Source organism: Pristiophorus japonicus, chromosome 17 (genome assembly GCF_044704955.1).
Source record: "Pristiophorus japonicus isolate sPriJap1 chromosome 17, sPriJap1.hap1, whole genome shotgun sequence".
Lineage (NCBI taxonomy): Eukaryota > Metazoa > Chordata > Chondrichthyes > Pristiophoridae > Pristiophorus > Pristiophorus japonicus.
The window spans coordinates 84,598,746-84,614,185 of record NC_091993.1 but is presented as its reverse complement, the minus strand read 5'-3'; the positions used below and the strand labels follow the sequence as shown (position 1 = coordinate 84,614,185).

The 15,440-nt window shown below is 43.1% G+C and overlaps 1 protein-coding gene across 2 annotated transcripts in view; it reads left to right on the top strand.

Annotated features, from left to right (window-relative positions):
• Positions 1-1,168: 1,168 nt before the first annotated feature.
• Positions 1,169-15,440, top strand: part of myog (myogenin) — a 29,882-nt gene continuing 15,610 nt past the window's right edge. Inside the window, exons 1-3 of one of the 2 annotated variants that reach the window (XM_070858911.1) lie at positions 1,418-2,059; positions 3,186-3,285; positions 6,076-6,469. In XM_070858911.1, the coding sequence (XP_070715012.1) occupies positions 1,556-2,059; positions 3,186-3,285; positions 6,076-6,206 (735 nt within the window). In that variant the 5' untranslated portion in view covers positions 1,418-1,555 and the 3' untranslated portion in view covers positions 6,207-6,469. Of the gene's footprint in view, positions 2,060-3,185; positions 3,286-6,075; positions 6,470-15,440 lie in introns of those variants that run through there. The other variant, XM_070858910.1, reaches the window with a different exon arrangement.

Here is a 15,440-nt window from a genome sequence, read left to right as displayed (position 1 = left end):
AGAAATATTTTCCAAATTTACTATGGTGGGTATTGTAATATCTTACTATTATGATGCATCAGGACATCGGCTCTCCAGTTTGTCCATTAAAGATTCACCACCTTAAATCGAAACAAGTAGATTTAAGGTGTTAACTTGGGCTTTCAATGAATCTAAAGTGTTTTGAGATATTTCAAATCACAATGAACTCTTTATAAATTGTAAAACATTGCATTTATATAGCGCCTTCACCATACAATGAATGACTGTTATGTTGGCAAATTCAATGGTGTAGAAAACTGGAAAAAAAATGGATTTGACTAAAATTTGTAGTCATTTACTGACGTGACGTTGTGAAGTCTGTCTCTGTGCTGTGAGTGAAGTATATGTTCAGTGTCAGATGGTGTGTATGTGTTAAGGGCAGCGCCTGCTCAAATCTCCAGTAATAGAGGACTCTGTTGTTGGCAGGAGCCGACTCTGTCTGACTGATTCCAACACGTTCATCATTAATAATCGGCACAATGGAGGCTTTGTGTTATTGTAACATTCGCCATCATCCATCACTGTTTAACTTGACACCAGGCATCACAGGGATCTAATCCTCGGGCAGGAATGAATTGCAAAGGGTTTGAAAAAAGAAATGGTTCTTGATTGGTGCGTATGAAGACCATCCCGGGCACGGCAGTAATGTGGAAACTTGATGCTGACTCCGGAATAGTTGAGGCTTTCTGTGAAAGTTTACAAGGTGTGAAGGCTGTGGGTGAAAGTGAAAACGGGTTCGGGCTGCGCTTTCACTGCCCGTGTCCAGAGACACACGTGTGTCCAAAGCGCATCAACACAGAGAATTTCAAACATCACCGCGCCGGTCTGAACTATTCCATTCAGTTACCCCTTACATTGCCCCAATAAGTCAAGGGTGGCATTATAGGTGGATTTTAAAACATTGATAATAATAATAATACTGGACAAATTACGGTGAAGGTTGCTGCAGGTTATTTCTAAAAGGAAATTTAAACGACAAAGACTTTTTTTCTCCAGTACTGTCTGTATTATTATTTCTGAGAGTTAAATATTTCCACTTTGAGATAAACCAATGAGTTCAGGCTCTCCCACCTGGTCCCACACCTGACTCGAGCAGTTCCCAGATCTTACAGGAGCTACTCTCCTTATTTACTGACTCGGGAATAACAGAAGTTTAGTTTATTAGTCCATGTGGGAACGTTCAGAAACCCTGAGCAGGTTTGCTATTATATTCACATTTTACCATTCAGCGACTTTCCAAACTTGCCCCAGCACAATGAATGGTTATATTTTAGAAAACTAAGACTTATTTAAAAAATTCATAACATTCAGTGAGTTGGTCCCCGCTTTCAGCACTCCTGGGAATAGGTGAAATCAGATTGAAGTTTTGATGCATGTCGACAGCTAGGAGTTGGATAGAATTTCTGCGCTTTCTATATATATCCCGGTGATTTCATGCCAGTGGAGACTTTAAATGCCACCTAACAGTTGGCGTTGACATACTCTCCTACAGTTGGTGCTGGAGATAACTGGAGACTAAAAAGCCCCATTGATAATGGAGCTCTTCGAAACCAACCCTTACTACTTTTCAGACCAGCGCTTTTTCGACAATGAAAATCTGTTCCCCTCCCGTTTGCAAGGGTTTGAGCAGCCCGTGTACCAGGACCGGCTGGGGGTTGGTTTGTGCACCGATGCCAGATCGCTGGAAGCCGGCTTGGAGGAGCACGTGTACCCGGTCTCGGAGCTTCAGCAGCAACAGCAACAGCAGCAGGGCTGCCCCGGCCAGTGCTTGCTGTGGGCCTGCAAAACCTGCAAGAGGAAATCCGTGACCTTGGACAGGAGAAAGGCGGCTACCCTGAGGGAGAAGAGGAGGCTGAAGAAAGTGAACGAGGCTTTCGAGGCTCTGAAGCGCAGTACTTTGCTGAACCCCAACCAGAGACTGCCCAAAGTGGAGATCCTCCGCAGCGCCATCCAGTACATCGAGAGGCTCCAGGGTCTGCTTAGCACCTTGAACCAGCAGGACAAACTGCACTACAGTGGCAGCAACACACGCCAAGGGGCAAGTATCCCGTGCACAGCACAGGGCATGGACCAAATAGTCCAGTGCAGACAGCTCAACAACCCTGGAGACCTGACCAGAGCAAATATTGGATATTGGTCAATGGTTTGGGCTGAGTTGGCATTTCCTTTTCATCGCCCAGCTTTGCTCTGGCACCATCTCCAGGATTGTAAAATGGCCTCTTTTTCAAAAGAAAAGTTTGCCTCTTGTTGGCCGTGGTGCTTGTTTCGCTGTCTGCTAAACCTAATTTTCTCAGGTTAGAAAGAAATCAAGACTGCTATATATCTTGCGCCTTTCACAACCTCAGAGCGTCCCAAAACGCTTTATAACCAATGAAGTGCTTTTTTGAAGTATTGTCACTGGTGTATTGCAGGAAATCCGGCTCCGAAAGTCCAGCAGGGTCTAGTTTCTGCAGTCCGTAACAGTAATCCACCCAGACCCCTCTAACCTCAGCTCTGTCCCATTAAAAAGTGACATTAATATTATCAAAGTTATTTTGTGCAGAAATATCTGGAAATGTGAGTTGATGCAAGGCTAGGTAGGTTTTAGTTGAGATTGAATGTTAAGTTTTTACCCGAATGGAGTCAAATTAAATATTTCAAAACGAGTGGTACGAAAGCATTAATTTGAAAATAAGCTTAATATAGTGGCTCTGTCTCATGGAACGGATAAAGAAAGACTTGCATTTACATAGCGCCTTTCACAACCTCAGGACGTCCCAAAGCGCTTTACAGTCAATGAAGTACTTCAATGACATCATTTTATTGAAATAAGTTAATGCATGCAACTTATGAATGGCTATCTGTAAATTGACACTAAATGTGCCAGTGATTTTGACAGATAATTCAGTGAAAAAGTGTCAGTGAAATAACCATTTCACACGCGAGGCTACCTAGAGGGCTGTGTAAAAGTTGGTGTGATTTGATCACAGTTTGTACAAGAGACGCCACGGAGGGAGCAGGTGCTTTGAGGAGTGTTTTAAACAACTGCTGAAAGAAAATAATAAACTTGACATATTGTCACTCAGCATGTTTAGAAGACTAGATTCAAAGGCAGTCTGACTTTTACTATAAATACGCTCTGTAAATGCCAATCCTGGTCATTTTTTCCATTACTGCAATTGTAGATGGTCGTATCCAGCGAGTGTGGATCAAACAGCGCCTCCTGCAGCCCCGAGTGGAGCAGCTCCTCCGACCACTGCAGCACCCCTTACAACAATCCGAGAGGTAGGTATACTGCTGAATGCGGGACCCAGCCAATAGGTCGCTGCCGAGTTCTTTTTATTTCCACATCGCCTTCAGCAACATTGTGGTCAACCTCCAAAGTGGAAATGAAAACCCTCTCATTAATATGAATTATTCTGTTTATACATATTCATTCATTCAAATTAAATTAATATTATTTAAATTCAGTTACTTTACTAAATCTGGAATAAAAAGCTTGTATCAGTAATGGTGACCATGAAACTACCGGATTATCATAAAAAAACCATCTAGTTCACTAATGTCCTTTAGAGAGGAATTCTGCTGTCCTTGCCCGGTCTGACCTATATGTGACTCCAGACCCACAGCAATGTGGTTGACTCTTAAGTTATCCTCTGAAATGGTGGCTCACCTCCACCTTGTCAAAGACAATTAGGGATGGGCAATAAATGCTGACCTTACTGGCAACGCTCACATCCCATGAACAAATAAAAAATAAATTACTGTTCTTGAGAATGGGAATAAATAATGCAGTGAAATGGAAATATAATTTGCACTTCCACAGTTGTAGCTAATGTGGGTCCTAGGAGGTACATTTCTACCAAACGACCTGCCAACTCGCTATCTTGTCCAATGTATTCTAATGTTATGCTTTTAATTCTTCACACACTATAGCCACCTTTCAATACTGGTTTCTTTTTTAAAAAAAACAGGCAAAAATGTACTTTACCACAGTTTTCTCGTTGTCTTTCATGCATAGTTTTTATGTAAAGGATCCACATGTCCTTGGTCAGCCAGGAACAAAGCACAGTCCAGTTTAAAGCCACCTGCATAGATTTCAGCAACATTCTTTGGCCAGCCCATCAGGAAGCAGACTTTAATAGACTGGGAGGGGAGCTGCTCCCCTGCCTGATATCATTTCCTCAGACAATCACCCAGCTCAGACCAGTAATATTAATCCTCATAAGGAAATCCAAGTGAAGCCCACAATAACTCAGGTCTTAGATCTGAAGCACAACGCGTATTTTTAAAAAATATATTCGTTCTGGCATGTGGACGTTGCTGGCAAGGCCGGCATTTATTGCCCATCCCTAATTGCCCTTGAGAAGGTGGTGGTGATGAACCGCCTTCTTGAACCATTGTCGTCCTTGTGTCTGAGCATCAGATCACATAGGATATCATAAGTTAATAACACAGACAGGTTTGCCTAGAGAAAATGCAGCTTTTACACACTTTTTTTTTTAAACAGAGATAGGCTAGTCAGGTTTTGTAAGAATCAATTTTATTTTGTTTTGAATGACACAAAATCACGTCTAATCCCCCCGCTGTTACCCACAGCAACTTGCATTTGCCTTTAACACAAGGCAATTCACAAGGGGCAAAATTGAATCTTGGAGAGAAGAGTTGGGAGATGAAAATGGTGTGGTCGAAGGGATAGCTTTTGAGGACAATTTTGTAGGTAGTGGGAGATGTAGTGAAGTGGAATGGTTTAGGAAGAGAATTCCAGAGTGTGAGGGCGTAATGACTGAAGCTCTGCCTTCGATGGTGGAACAGAAAAAGGGGGAAATCACAGTAAATCAAGGTCAGGAGAAAAGAGGGTGAGAGGTGGGCGTGGGGCTGGAGGAGCTTGCAGAGGTAGGGTGGAGCAAGGCATTCAGTGATTTGTAAACAAGGACAAAGATGTTGAAAGCAATGTGCTGAGGGATGGGGATCCAGTGGAGGATGATGAGCAAACAGGATTTAGAACGGGATAGGATGTGGGTTGTGGAGTACTGGATGTTAAAGTTTGTGTAGGCTGGAATTTGGGAGGCGGACTAAGAGATCATTGCAAAAGCTGAGCCCAAAGATGCTGAAAGGGTGGAGGAGGTCATCAGTGGCACTGGGCATGAGGCAAACAATATTCTGGTGGTGGAAACAGGCAATCTTGGTGATGGACTGGATATAAGGTTTGAAACTCTACTTGGGTGAATCGGGCATGTTGTGTACTGTGCTGCCAGGTTCAGACAGAGTAAGGAGTCAGGAAAAGGGATATAATGGAGGGGGTCTATGGTACAATGATTTTGGTGGAATCTGAAAAGGATGGCTTTGGTTTACCCAGTATTGAGCTGGAGGACCTTTAGGCTCATCCATGACTTGATGTCAGCCAGACAGCTCGACAGCACAAGAAGTCGTGGAGTCAAGGATGGTAGTGGAAGGCTACAAGCTGGGTGTTGTCAGTGTATATATATATATATGGAAGCTAAGACATGCTTATGAATAATACAATGCATGCATGAAAAATGCATGGAATCCAAGGATGGAACCTTGAGAATGTGAAGCAAAGGCATTGCTGGAGATGCATCGTCTATGTAAGAATGAATAGTAATGGAACCATGAAATGCCACAGACTACAAAGGAAAGGCAGTGGAGGAAGATAGGGTGATCAATCATACCAAATTCCACGGAGAGGTTAAGTAAAGCAAGAAGGAATAATGCAGCCCAGTCAGTCATAAAGATTATCATTGCAACCAATTAAGACTCATTGTCGTAGTTTGAGGTTCAAACCAAGAAAGAAAACATCTCTTCTGGTATTCGTGATTTTGAGGGAGGAGCAAAATCTCAGATCTTTATAGTTACACCATTTGTCTAATAGCATTCATGAGAAGGAAATGGCTATCTTCCAACAGGCAACAAATATATGAGCTCTAGTGCACCCTTTATCCTTACCTTCGAAATACCAGAATTCAAACACCAATCTTTCCATGATATAACAGTTCAGATTATTAATCGACAAATGTAGTGTGACATTGGTTCATTATCAATGTTCTCTTTTAGATCACCTACTATCTGTGAATAAGGTCCAGTCTTCTGGAGGTACCAGTTTGCGTTCTCTCTCCTCTATAGTGGACAGTATCACACCAGAGGATTCGCCAAGCAGCTACTTGGAGGACCACACCCCAAACTGACTGATAGCAGATGCTCTTTCCATGCATCATTTTATAATAGGAAGCTTTTTTTATTTTTATACATTTTTGGTGTGTGTTGTGCATAAGGTTTGTTGACTCAAAAGGGTTGTTTTATTAGAAAAAAAATCATTCCTAATTCTTAAAACTGTTTAAAATGGCCAATCCTTTTTATAGCTTTATGACCAATGTGTGCTTTTGTAACTAAATTACTGATGTAAATATAAATGTCTTCTTTTTACTCTTCATTTGTTTTGAGTGAGTTTGTTATTTTGAATTTTTGCTAACTTATTTTGCTTTTTACAATAAAGTTATTGTTAAAAAATCACAACTGTTGCATCAATGGGAGAAACCATCTAAAAGAATTTATCGACTTATTTACTACAGTCAGTTTCTGTACGAATTGCAAAGGTGGGGAGAGGGACAATTATCATTGCTTTTTGTAATGCCCACCTTAAAAAAAAAAAAAAAACAGATTCTTATTTAAAACAAAATCAAAATAGGTATCAAGTTCTTCCAGTGTCAGCTGTGGCTCAGTGGGTAGCACTCTCGCCTCTGAGTCATAAGATTGTGAGTTCAAGTCCCATTCCAGGGACTTGAACACAAAAAAAATCTAGGCTGACATTCTAGTGCAGTGTTGGAGATGCTGTCTTTCGGATGAGACGTTGGACCAAAGCCCCATCTGCTGTCTTAAGTGGATGTAAAAGATCCCATGGCACTATTTCGAAGAAGAGCAGGGGAGTTATCCCTAGTTATCGAAAGGCCGAATGGCCTACTCCTGCACCTATTTTCTATGTTTCTCGCCAATATTTATTCTTCAATCAACATAAGAACCAGATTATCTGGTCATTATCACATTGCTATTTCTGGGAGCTTGCTTGTGCACAAATTGGCTGCTACATTACAACAGTGACTACACACCAAAAGTACTTAATTGGCTGTAAAGCTCTTTGAGACGTCCAGTGGTTGTGAAAGACGCTATATAAAACGCAAGTCATTCTTTCCTATACCTATCCATAAAACAGCATTTCACTGAACATCTAAGGGGGTTATTGCACTGTTGCTGTCTTTCCTTCTGCAAGCTAGCCTAACATCTGTGGTTGGGAAAATGGAGTCAATTATTAAAGAAGCAGTAGCAGGACATTTGGAAAAGCAAAATTCGGTCAGGCAGAGTCAGCATGGATTTATGAAAGAGAAGTCATGTTTGACAAATTTGCTGGAGTTCTTTGAGGATGTAATTAACAGGGTGGATAAAGGGGAAGCAGTGGATGTGGTGTATTTGGACTTCCAGAAGGCATTTGATAAGGTGCCACATAAAAGGTTACTGCACAAGATAAAAGTTCACGGGGTTGGGGGTAATATATTAGCATGGATAGAAGATTGGCTAACTAACAGAAAACAGAGAGTCGGGATAGATGGTTCATTTCCGGGTTGGCAATTAGTAACTAGTGGGATGCTGCGGGGATCAGTGCTGGGACCCCAACTATTTACAATCTATATTAACGACTTGAAGAAGGGACCGAGTGTAACGTAGCCAAGTTTGCTGATGATACAAAGATGGGAGGAAAAGCAACGTGTGAGGAGGACACAAAAAATCTGCAAAAGGACATTGACAGGCGAAGTGAGTGGGCAAAAATTTGGCAGATGGAGTATAATGTTGAAAAGTGTGAGGTCATGCACTTTGGCAGAACAAAATCAAAGACCAAGTTATTTAAATAGAGAAAATTGCAAACTGCTGCAGTGCAGCAGGACCTGGGGGTACTTGTGCATGTAACACAAAAAGGTTAGTATGCAGGTACAACAAGCGATCAGGAAGGCCAATGGAGTTTAAAAGCAAGGAAGTCTTGCTACAGTTATACAGGGTATTGGTGAGGCCACACCTGGAATACTGCGTGCAGTTTTGGTTTCCATATTTAAGAAAGGATATACTTGCTTTGCAGGCAGTTCAGAGAAGGTTCATTAGGTTGAGCCCGGAGATGACTTATGAGGAAAGGTTGAGTAGGTTGGGCCTCTACTCATTGGAATTCACAAAAATGAGAGGTAATCTTATCGAAATGTATAAGATTATGAGGGGGGCTTGACAAGGTGGATGCAGAGAGGATGTTTCCACTGATAAGGGAGACTAGAACTAGGGGGCATAATCTTAGAATACACGGCTGCCCATTTAAAACTGAGATGAGGAGGAATTTCTTCTCTCAGAGGGTTGTAAATCTGTGGAATTTGCTGCCTCAGAGAGCTGTGGAAGCTGGGACATTGAATAAATTTAAGACAGAGATAGGCAGTTTCTTAACTGATCAGGGAATAAGGGGTTATGGGGAGCGGGCAGGGAAGTGGACCCGAGTCCATGATCAGATCAGCCATGATCATATTAAATGACGGAGCAGGCTTGAGGGGCCGTATGGCCTACTCCTGCTCCTATTTCTTAGGTTCTTATGACTTTTGATAACACTACTCAGATCACTTTATGGAACTAGGCCCAAATACTGGTATCAGCACAATGTGTTGAGGCCTGATGATGCCTCTTTATATTAACTGTCACATAATGCCTACATTCCCTCCTTTGCTGCCACACAGTGTACATTGTACTTTGTTTTAGTGAAGATGATGTACAAGAGTTTCCACTCAATAATTTCTACTGCCACACCTCTGAAAAAATAAATTTTTATTATTAAGATCTTTTTAATAAGAACAAACTAAATTTAAAATATTTGCCTGATCAAACCCTGGAACCTGATTTCAATTCAATTCTAGTAACTGTTCTCTACATATTTAGAATGCTAAGTGTGCAGATTCCCTATATCCCCAATGGTGAAATCAAGACTAATTTCCTACTTGAGCTCATTGTATAACAGGCCTGGAAACTCCTTGCCTCCCTCTGGTCTTTCCTCCTACAATGTACAGGCTTTTAAAACCAAACCTTGGTCTCAAACAATCACTACTTCCTGGTTTACCTCATATTTTCTCTTTGCAACCTTGATGGTGTCGTCCCGATGGACCTTAGCCCTCACCTTGGTTTATCAATTAAAACAAGAGTTACAGTACTAGGAGTTAATAGGCCTCTTCTCAATGGGCAAACACTTCATTGTCATTTGGAGTGCACAAGGAATAAGAATTGTGACTTGAGAGTAGACCTTTTGCATTCTGTTAATCATCACAACATCACTACACAGCGATTCAGTTTGAAAGTAACAGTGCGGAAACAATGGCAGGAACTGTTTACTATCACAGCCCTGTAAAACCCTGAACTTCTGAATTCCATTTGTTTTCTCTGCATGCCTCTTGCTCCTGCTGGTGGCAAGATTATCTTTGTAGTTTTAAACCAAGCGTATTCATTTTATTAATGGAAAGGATAACTGTTTGGATGAGTTCCATCATGGCTTGATGTTTACCTACAGAGTTCTTTAATATTAAAAAACACCTGTATTTCAGTTTTGCTGGAATCTTTGTTTACAGAAATGCCCCACAGAGTCCTGTAAACCTCCACCTCAGCCAACCAGTTAGCCAGACAATACAAAAAAAATGCTAATACTGATTTCAATGTTGCTTTTTCTTTTAGCATCAAAATAAAACGTACATTTTAAAGTGGCAGCATTACATTCATAAGACGCACAGTAGTTTACCGTGTTACATAGGAACAAACAAACTGATGGGCAGGAAAAGATCAGCTGGTCCATCAAGCTGACCCTACACCAGAGCTGCATGACATGACACTGCTTCCGTCCCACCTACCTTCCCCATCCCTCTTATCTTATAGACCTCGATCAGTTCACCGCAAAGTCTGCGCTATGTAAATAGACCCAGGTCCTTGAGCCTATCCTAGTAGCTGAGGTTCTGGGAATTATTCTTGTAGCTTCTCCACTTGACATTTTTCAAGGCCTTGACATCACCCATCATTTGGGGGGACCAAAACTGAGCACAGTACTCCAGATGTGGTCTGACCAGTGAAACACTGATACATGGAGAAGATGGAGAAGGGTGCAGTCCCATGGACAACAACAGCATCACTGGTCACATTGAAATAATTTTTAATGTGAACTAGCAAAAAAGACATATCTGAAAACCAAATTAAAAATTACTTCCTTCAGCAAATAAAAATTGACCATTTCTCATACAACTAAGAGTTTGGGAAGTAATATTCTGGAGGATGTGATAAAGTATTATATAAATGTCAGTTATATCTAGCTGTTCCAAGAACTGTGATGGCCTAAAACCGGCAAAATTGGTGATGCCAGTCCTTTAAAGTCTATGGAGGAGTAATTTGTATAGTTTGTGCCCCGTTAGCGCCCCTGGGGCGCAAAGTATTTCTTGCCTTGGGGGGGGGGGGGGGGGGGGGCGCTATCAGCTCCCATGAAATTGTGTGGGAGTTAGCGGAGGCACAAGACCAGTAGCGCCCTGAGCCGGCGATCGTGATGTCATCGGCGTGCGCAGCAACCCTTTTTTTGCCCCATGGTGAGACCGCTGCGGGAGATGTGAGCACCAGCCTCACGAGTCACGAAGCAGGCCACACTCCGCTCACGGGGCGAAAAGTAAAGGGGAGATGCGCAGCGCCATTTTCTTTTCCCGGCCGACTTACCGGTCTGGCCATTCGTGGTGTATTTAGCAGGGTCCGTGCCGTGAGGGTGCAGCCCGGCACGCCGCTTTTGTGTCAGGCTGCGGCCATGGCACCTCACATCCCTGGTGAACATCGCTGCCTTGGTGCTATTTGTGCCCTCCGCTATAAGTAGGACTTTATGAGATTTGCCGACAACCCGTGAAAATGGATTCATCATTCGAGGTCTTGCGGCTTAAAACAAGAGTTTGAGCATTCTCATCAAACATCGCTCCACTGCAAAGCGGTGTGGTCTTTAACGGAGGGGCCACGAATCGCTGGAAAATTCGGCGCTTACCGCCCTGGTACGGCCCCCGAGAGGAAGCGGAGCGCCAGTCATCGCGCTCCACTTCCTCTCGGGTCGGTAACCCCAATTTCGCGGCAGGGGTGGGGCCTCCGTGTCAGGCGCAGGAAGTCCCACCTCACCTCAGTTATCGCCCCCAAACGAAGCGATACTGAATTTTGACCTCGATGAAAGCTAGAACTGTGGTAGCAGTGACAGCAGCTGCTGCTCCAATGTCACAGAAGCACTTGTTCGTTAGCTGACCCAAGATCATGGTGACACAAGCAGGTCAGAAACTGAGGCCTCTCTACGGATTCACATGAGACCTGCTTGTTTAAAGTGACTTCTATTAAAAGTAAAGGACTTAAATCTCCTTGCATCAAAACTTTAATCTCTGCAATTTACTTCATATCAGCAGAATAAGGAAATATCAATTTCCAGTTCTGAAGAAAGGCTACAATGAATCATCAGCTTTTTTTTAAAAAAACAGATATTGATGAATGTGCTGTGTATTTCCAGCATTTTCAGTTTTTAATCATAAATTTAGCATTTGCAGTTTTTTTCTTTAGATATAAAAATATCATATTGATAAGTGTGTGTTATGTTTGCGAAAGATGTTTAAAATTTTACAGTTATAAAATATATTAATGATTTTATGAACATTATGTGCGTGCTCATGAAAAGTACTTCCTCTTTCATTTACTCCACCAAACAACATCAACTTGCACGTATATTGCTCCCATAATGTAGAAACACATCCTAAGATGTTTTATAGAGGCGTAATCAAACAAAAATGGATACTGAACCAAAGAACAAGAAATTAGGAGGGTTGACCAAAAGCTTCATCAAAGGGCTGGGTTTTACAGAGGGTTTTAAAGGAGGAGAGGAAGATGGAGAGATGGATGGGTTCAGTGAAGGAGATCCAGAACGTAGAATTTAGATGGCTAACTCGTTGAAGGGCAGGGCTGGAGTTAGGCAATCTTTCCGATAAAAGAGTAAAGAGTATAGTCTGGTACAGCCTGAGTCAATGGCCGGTGGAGGAGGGTGGTTTGATTAACTGAATCAATGGTGAGGGTACGGTATTTGTGGTGGAGGTCAAAGACTGTCAACACTTGATAACCATCATCATCATCATCATAGACAGCCCCTCGGAATCGAGGAAGACTTGCTTCCACTCTTAACATGAGTTCTTAGGTGGCTGCACTGTCCAATACGAGAACCACAGTCTCTGACACAGGTGAGACAAATAGTCGTTGGGGGAAAGGGTGGGCTGGGAGCCTGGTTTGCCGCACGCTCCTTCCGCTGCCTGCGCTTGATTTCTGCATGCTCTCAGCGACGATACTCGAGGAGCTCAGCTTCCTCCCGAATGCACTTCCTCCACTTAGGGCGGTCTATGGCCAAGAACTCCCAGGTGTCAGTGGGGATGTCGTACTTTATCAGGGAGGCTTTGAGGGTGTCCTTTTAACATTTCCTCTGCCTGTCTTTGGCTCGTTTGTTGTGGACGAGTTCAGAGTAGAGTGCTTGTTTTGGGAGTCTCGTGTCTGGCATGCGAACTATGTGGCCTGCCCAGCGGAGCTGATCAAGTGTGGTCAGTGCTTCAATGCTGGGGATGTTGGCCTGGACGAGAATGCAGGGGATTTGCAGGATCTTGTGGAGACATCGTTGGTGGTATTTCTCCAGCGATTTGAGGTGTCTACTGTACATGGTCCACGTCTCTGAGCCATAAAGGAGGGTGGGTATTACTACGGCCCTGTAGACCATGAGCTTGGTGACAGTTTTGAGGGCCTGGTCTTCAAACACTCTTTTCCTCAGGTGGCCGAAGGCTGCACTGGCGCACTGGAGGCGGTGTTGGATCTCGTCATCAATGCCTGTTGATAGGAGGCTCCCGAGAGAGGGGAAGTGGTCCACACTGTCCAGGGCCATGCCGTGGATCTTGATGTTTGGGGGGCAGTGCTGTGCGGCGAGGACAGGCTGGTGGAGGGCCTTTGTCTTACTAATGTTTAGCATAAAGCCCATGCTTTCATACGCCTCAGTAAATACGTCGACTATGTCCTGGAGTTCAACCTCTGTGTGTGCACAGAGACAGGCGTCGTACGCGTAATGTAGCTCGATGACAGAGGTCGGAGTGGTCTTGGACATGGCCTGGAGATGGCGAAGGTTGAACAGCTTCCCACTGGTTCTGTAGTTTAGTTCCACTCGAGCAGGGAGCTTATCAACTGTGAGGTGGAGCATGGCAGCAAGGAAGATTGAGAAGAGGGTTGGGACAATGACGCAGCCCTGCTTGACCCTATCCGGACATGAATTGGGTCTGTTATGGATCCGTTGGTAAGGATCACAGCCTGCATGTCGTCGTGGAGCAGGCGGAGTATGGTGACGTACTTTTGGGGGCATCCAAAATGGAGGAGGATGCTCCATAGACCCACGTGGTTGACAGTGTCAAAGGCCTTTGTAAGGTCGAAGAAGGCCATGTACACCATCATTTGGGAGGTATTCAAAGCATCCAGGCTCAGTGGTAACACTCTCATCTCGACGTCAGAAGGTCGTGGGTTCAATTCCAGAGACTTGAGCACATAATCTAGGCTGGCACCTCAGTGCATACTGAGGGAGTGATGGACTGTTGGAGGTGCTGCCTTTCAGATGAGACGTTAAACCGAGGCCCCAACTGGATTTTCAGGTGAACGTAAAAGATCTCACAGCACGATTCAAAAAAGAGCAAGGGAGTTATTCCGGTGTCCTGGCCAATATTTATCCCTCAATCAACATCTAAAACTGGTTATTTATATATTGCTGTATATGGAAACTTACTGTGCACATATTGTCTGTCGCTTTTCTCACATTTCAACATGACGTAATACTTCCTGGCCTCCTACATTGCAACAGTGACTACACTTCAAAATAACTTCTTGGTTGTAAAATGATTGGGATATTCTAAGATCGTGAAAGGCTCTCTATAAATGCAAGACTTTATTTCAACTCTCTCTGTCTGTATCCAAACACTCTCTCCAAATCTCTCTTGATGATGTTCATATTTTCCTGTGGTGGCATGCTGATATTGGGTGTTCAGTTTGTGGGAAAACCGCTATTAGCCCACATGCTACCACTGCACATTACAGCTTGCCATGGAGTTACCCAGGGTTATCTATCCCACAAGGAGAATTAGAGGAATAAACACTTTTGAATTATGTTCATGTAAAATGGCCTGGGAGCAGGACTCTTGGTCTCCCTATTGTAGGCATATTTGTACATGTCTTGGACTTTGCATTAACCAGAACAAGCAAACTAAAATATAATACAGCACATTAATTAACAGCAATGAGCAATTTCTAGGAAAAACAGCCATTTTAAAATTCATTGTCTAGTGTTAAGGGTAGTGAGAACTAATCTTGTTTTTAAGAAGCTATGACATTACGAAGTTTAATCAAATTATGACAGTTAGGGTGGTGCATATGGAATTATTTCCAATTTTGTTTCTGCCTCCAGCAGAGTCGGCATGGTTTTATGAAAGGGAAATCATGTTTGACAAATTTGCTGGAGTTCTTTGAGGATGTAACGAACAGGGTGGATAAGGGGGAATCTGTGGATGTGGCGTATTTGGATTTCAAGAAGGCATTCGATAAGGTGCCACATAAAAGGTTACTGCACAAGATAAAAGCTCACAGGGTTGGGGTAATATACGAGATTACCTTGGATACAAGATTGGCTAACTAACAGAAAATAGAGAGTCGGGATAATTCTCAGTTCATTCTCGGGTTGGCAAACGGTAACTAGTGGGGTGCTGCAGGGATCGGTGCTGGGGCCTCAACTATTTCCAATCTATATTAATGACTTGGATGAAGGGACCGAGTGTAATGTAGCCAAGTTTGCTGATGATACAAAGATGGGTGGGAAAGCAAATTCTGAGGAGGACACAAAAAATCTGCGAAGAGATATAGACAGGCTAAGTGAGGGGGCAAACATTTGGCAGATGGAGTATAATGTGGGGAAGTGTGAGGTTATTCACTTTGGCAGGAAAAATAAAAAAGCAAATTATTTAAATGGAGAGAGGTTACAAAATGCTGTAATACAGAGGGACCTGGAGGTCCTTGTGCATGAAACACCAAAGTTAGTATGCAGGTACAGCAAGTAATCAGGAAAGCAAATGGAATGTTGGCCTTTATTGCAAGGGGGATGGAATAGAAAAGTAGGGAAGTCCTGCTACAACTGTATAGGTTATTGTTGAGACCACACCTGGAGTACTGCGTTCAGTTTTGGTCTCCTTATTTAAGGAGGTATATACTTGCATTGGAGGCAGTTCAGAGAAGGGTCACTAAGTTGATTCCTGAGATGAAGGGGTTGACTTATGAAGAAAGGTTGAGCAGGTTGGACC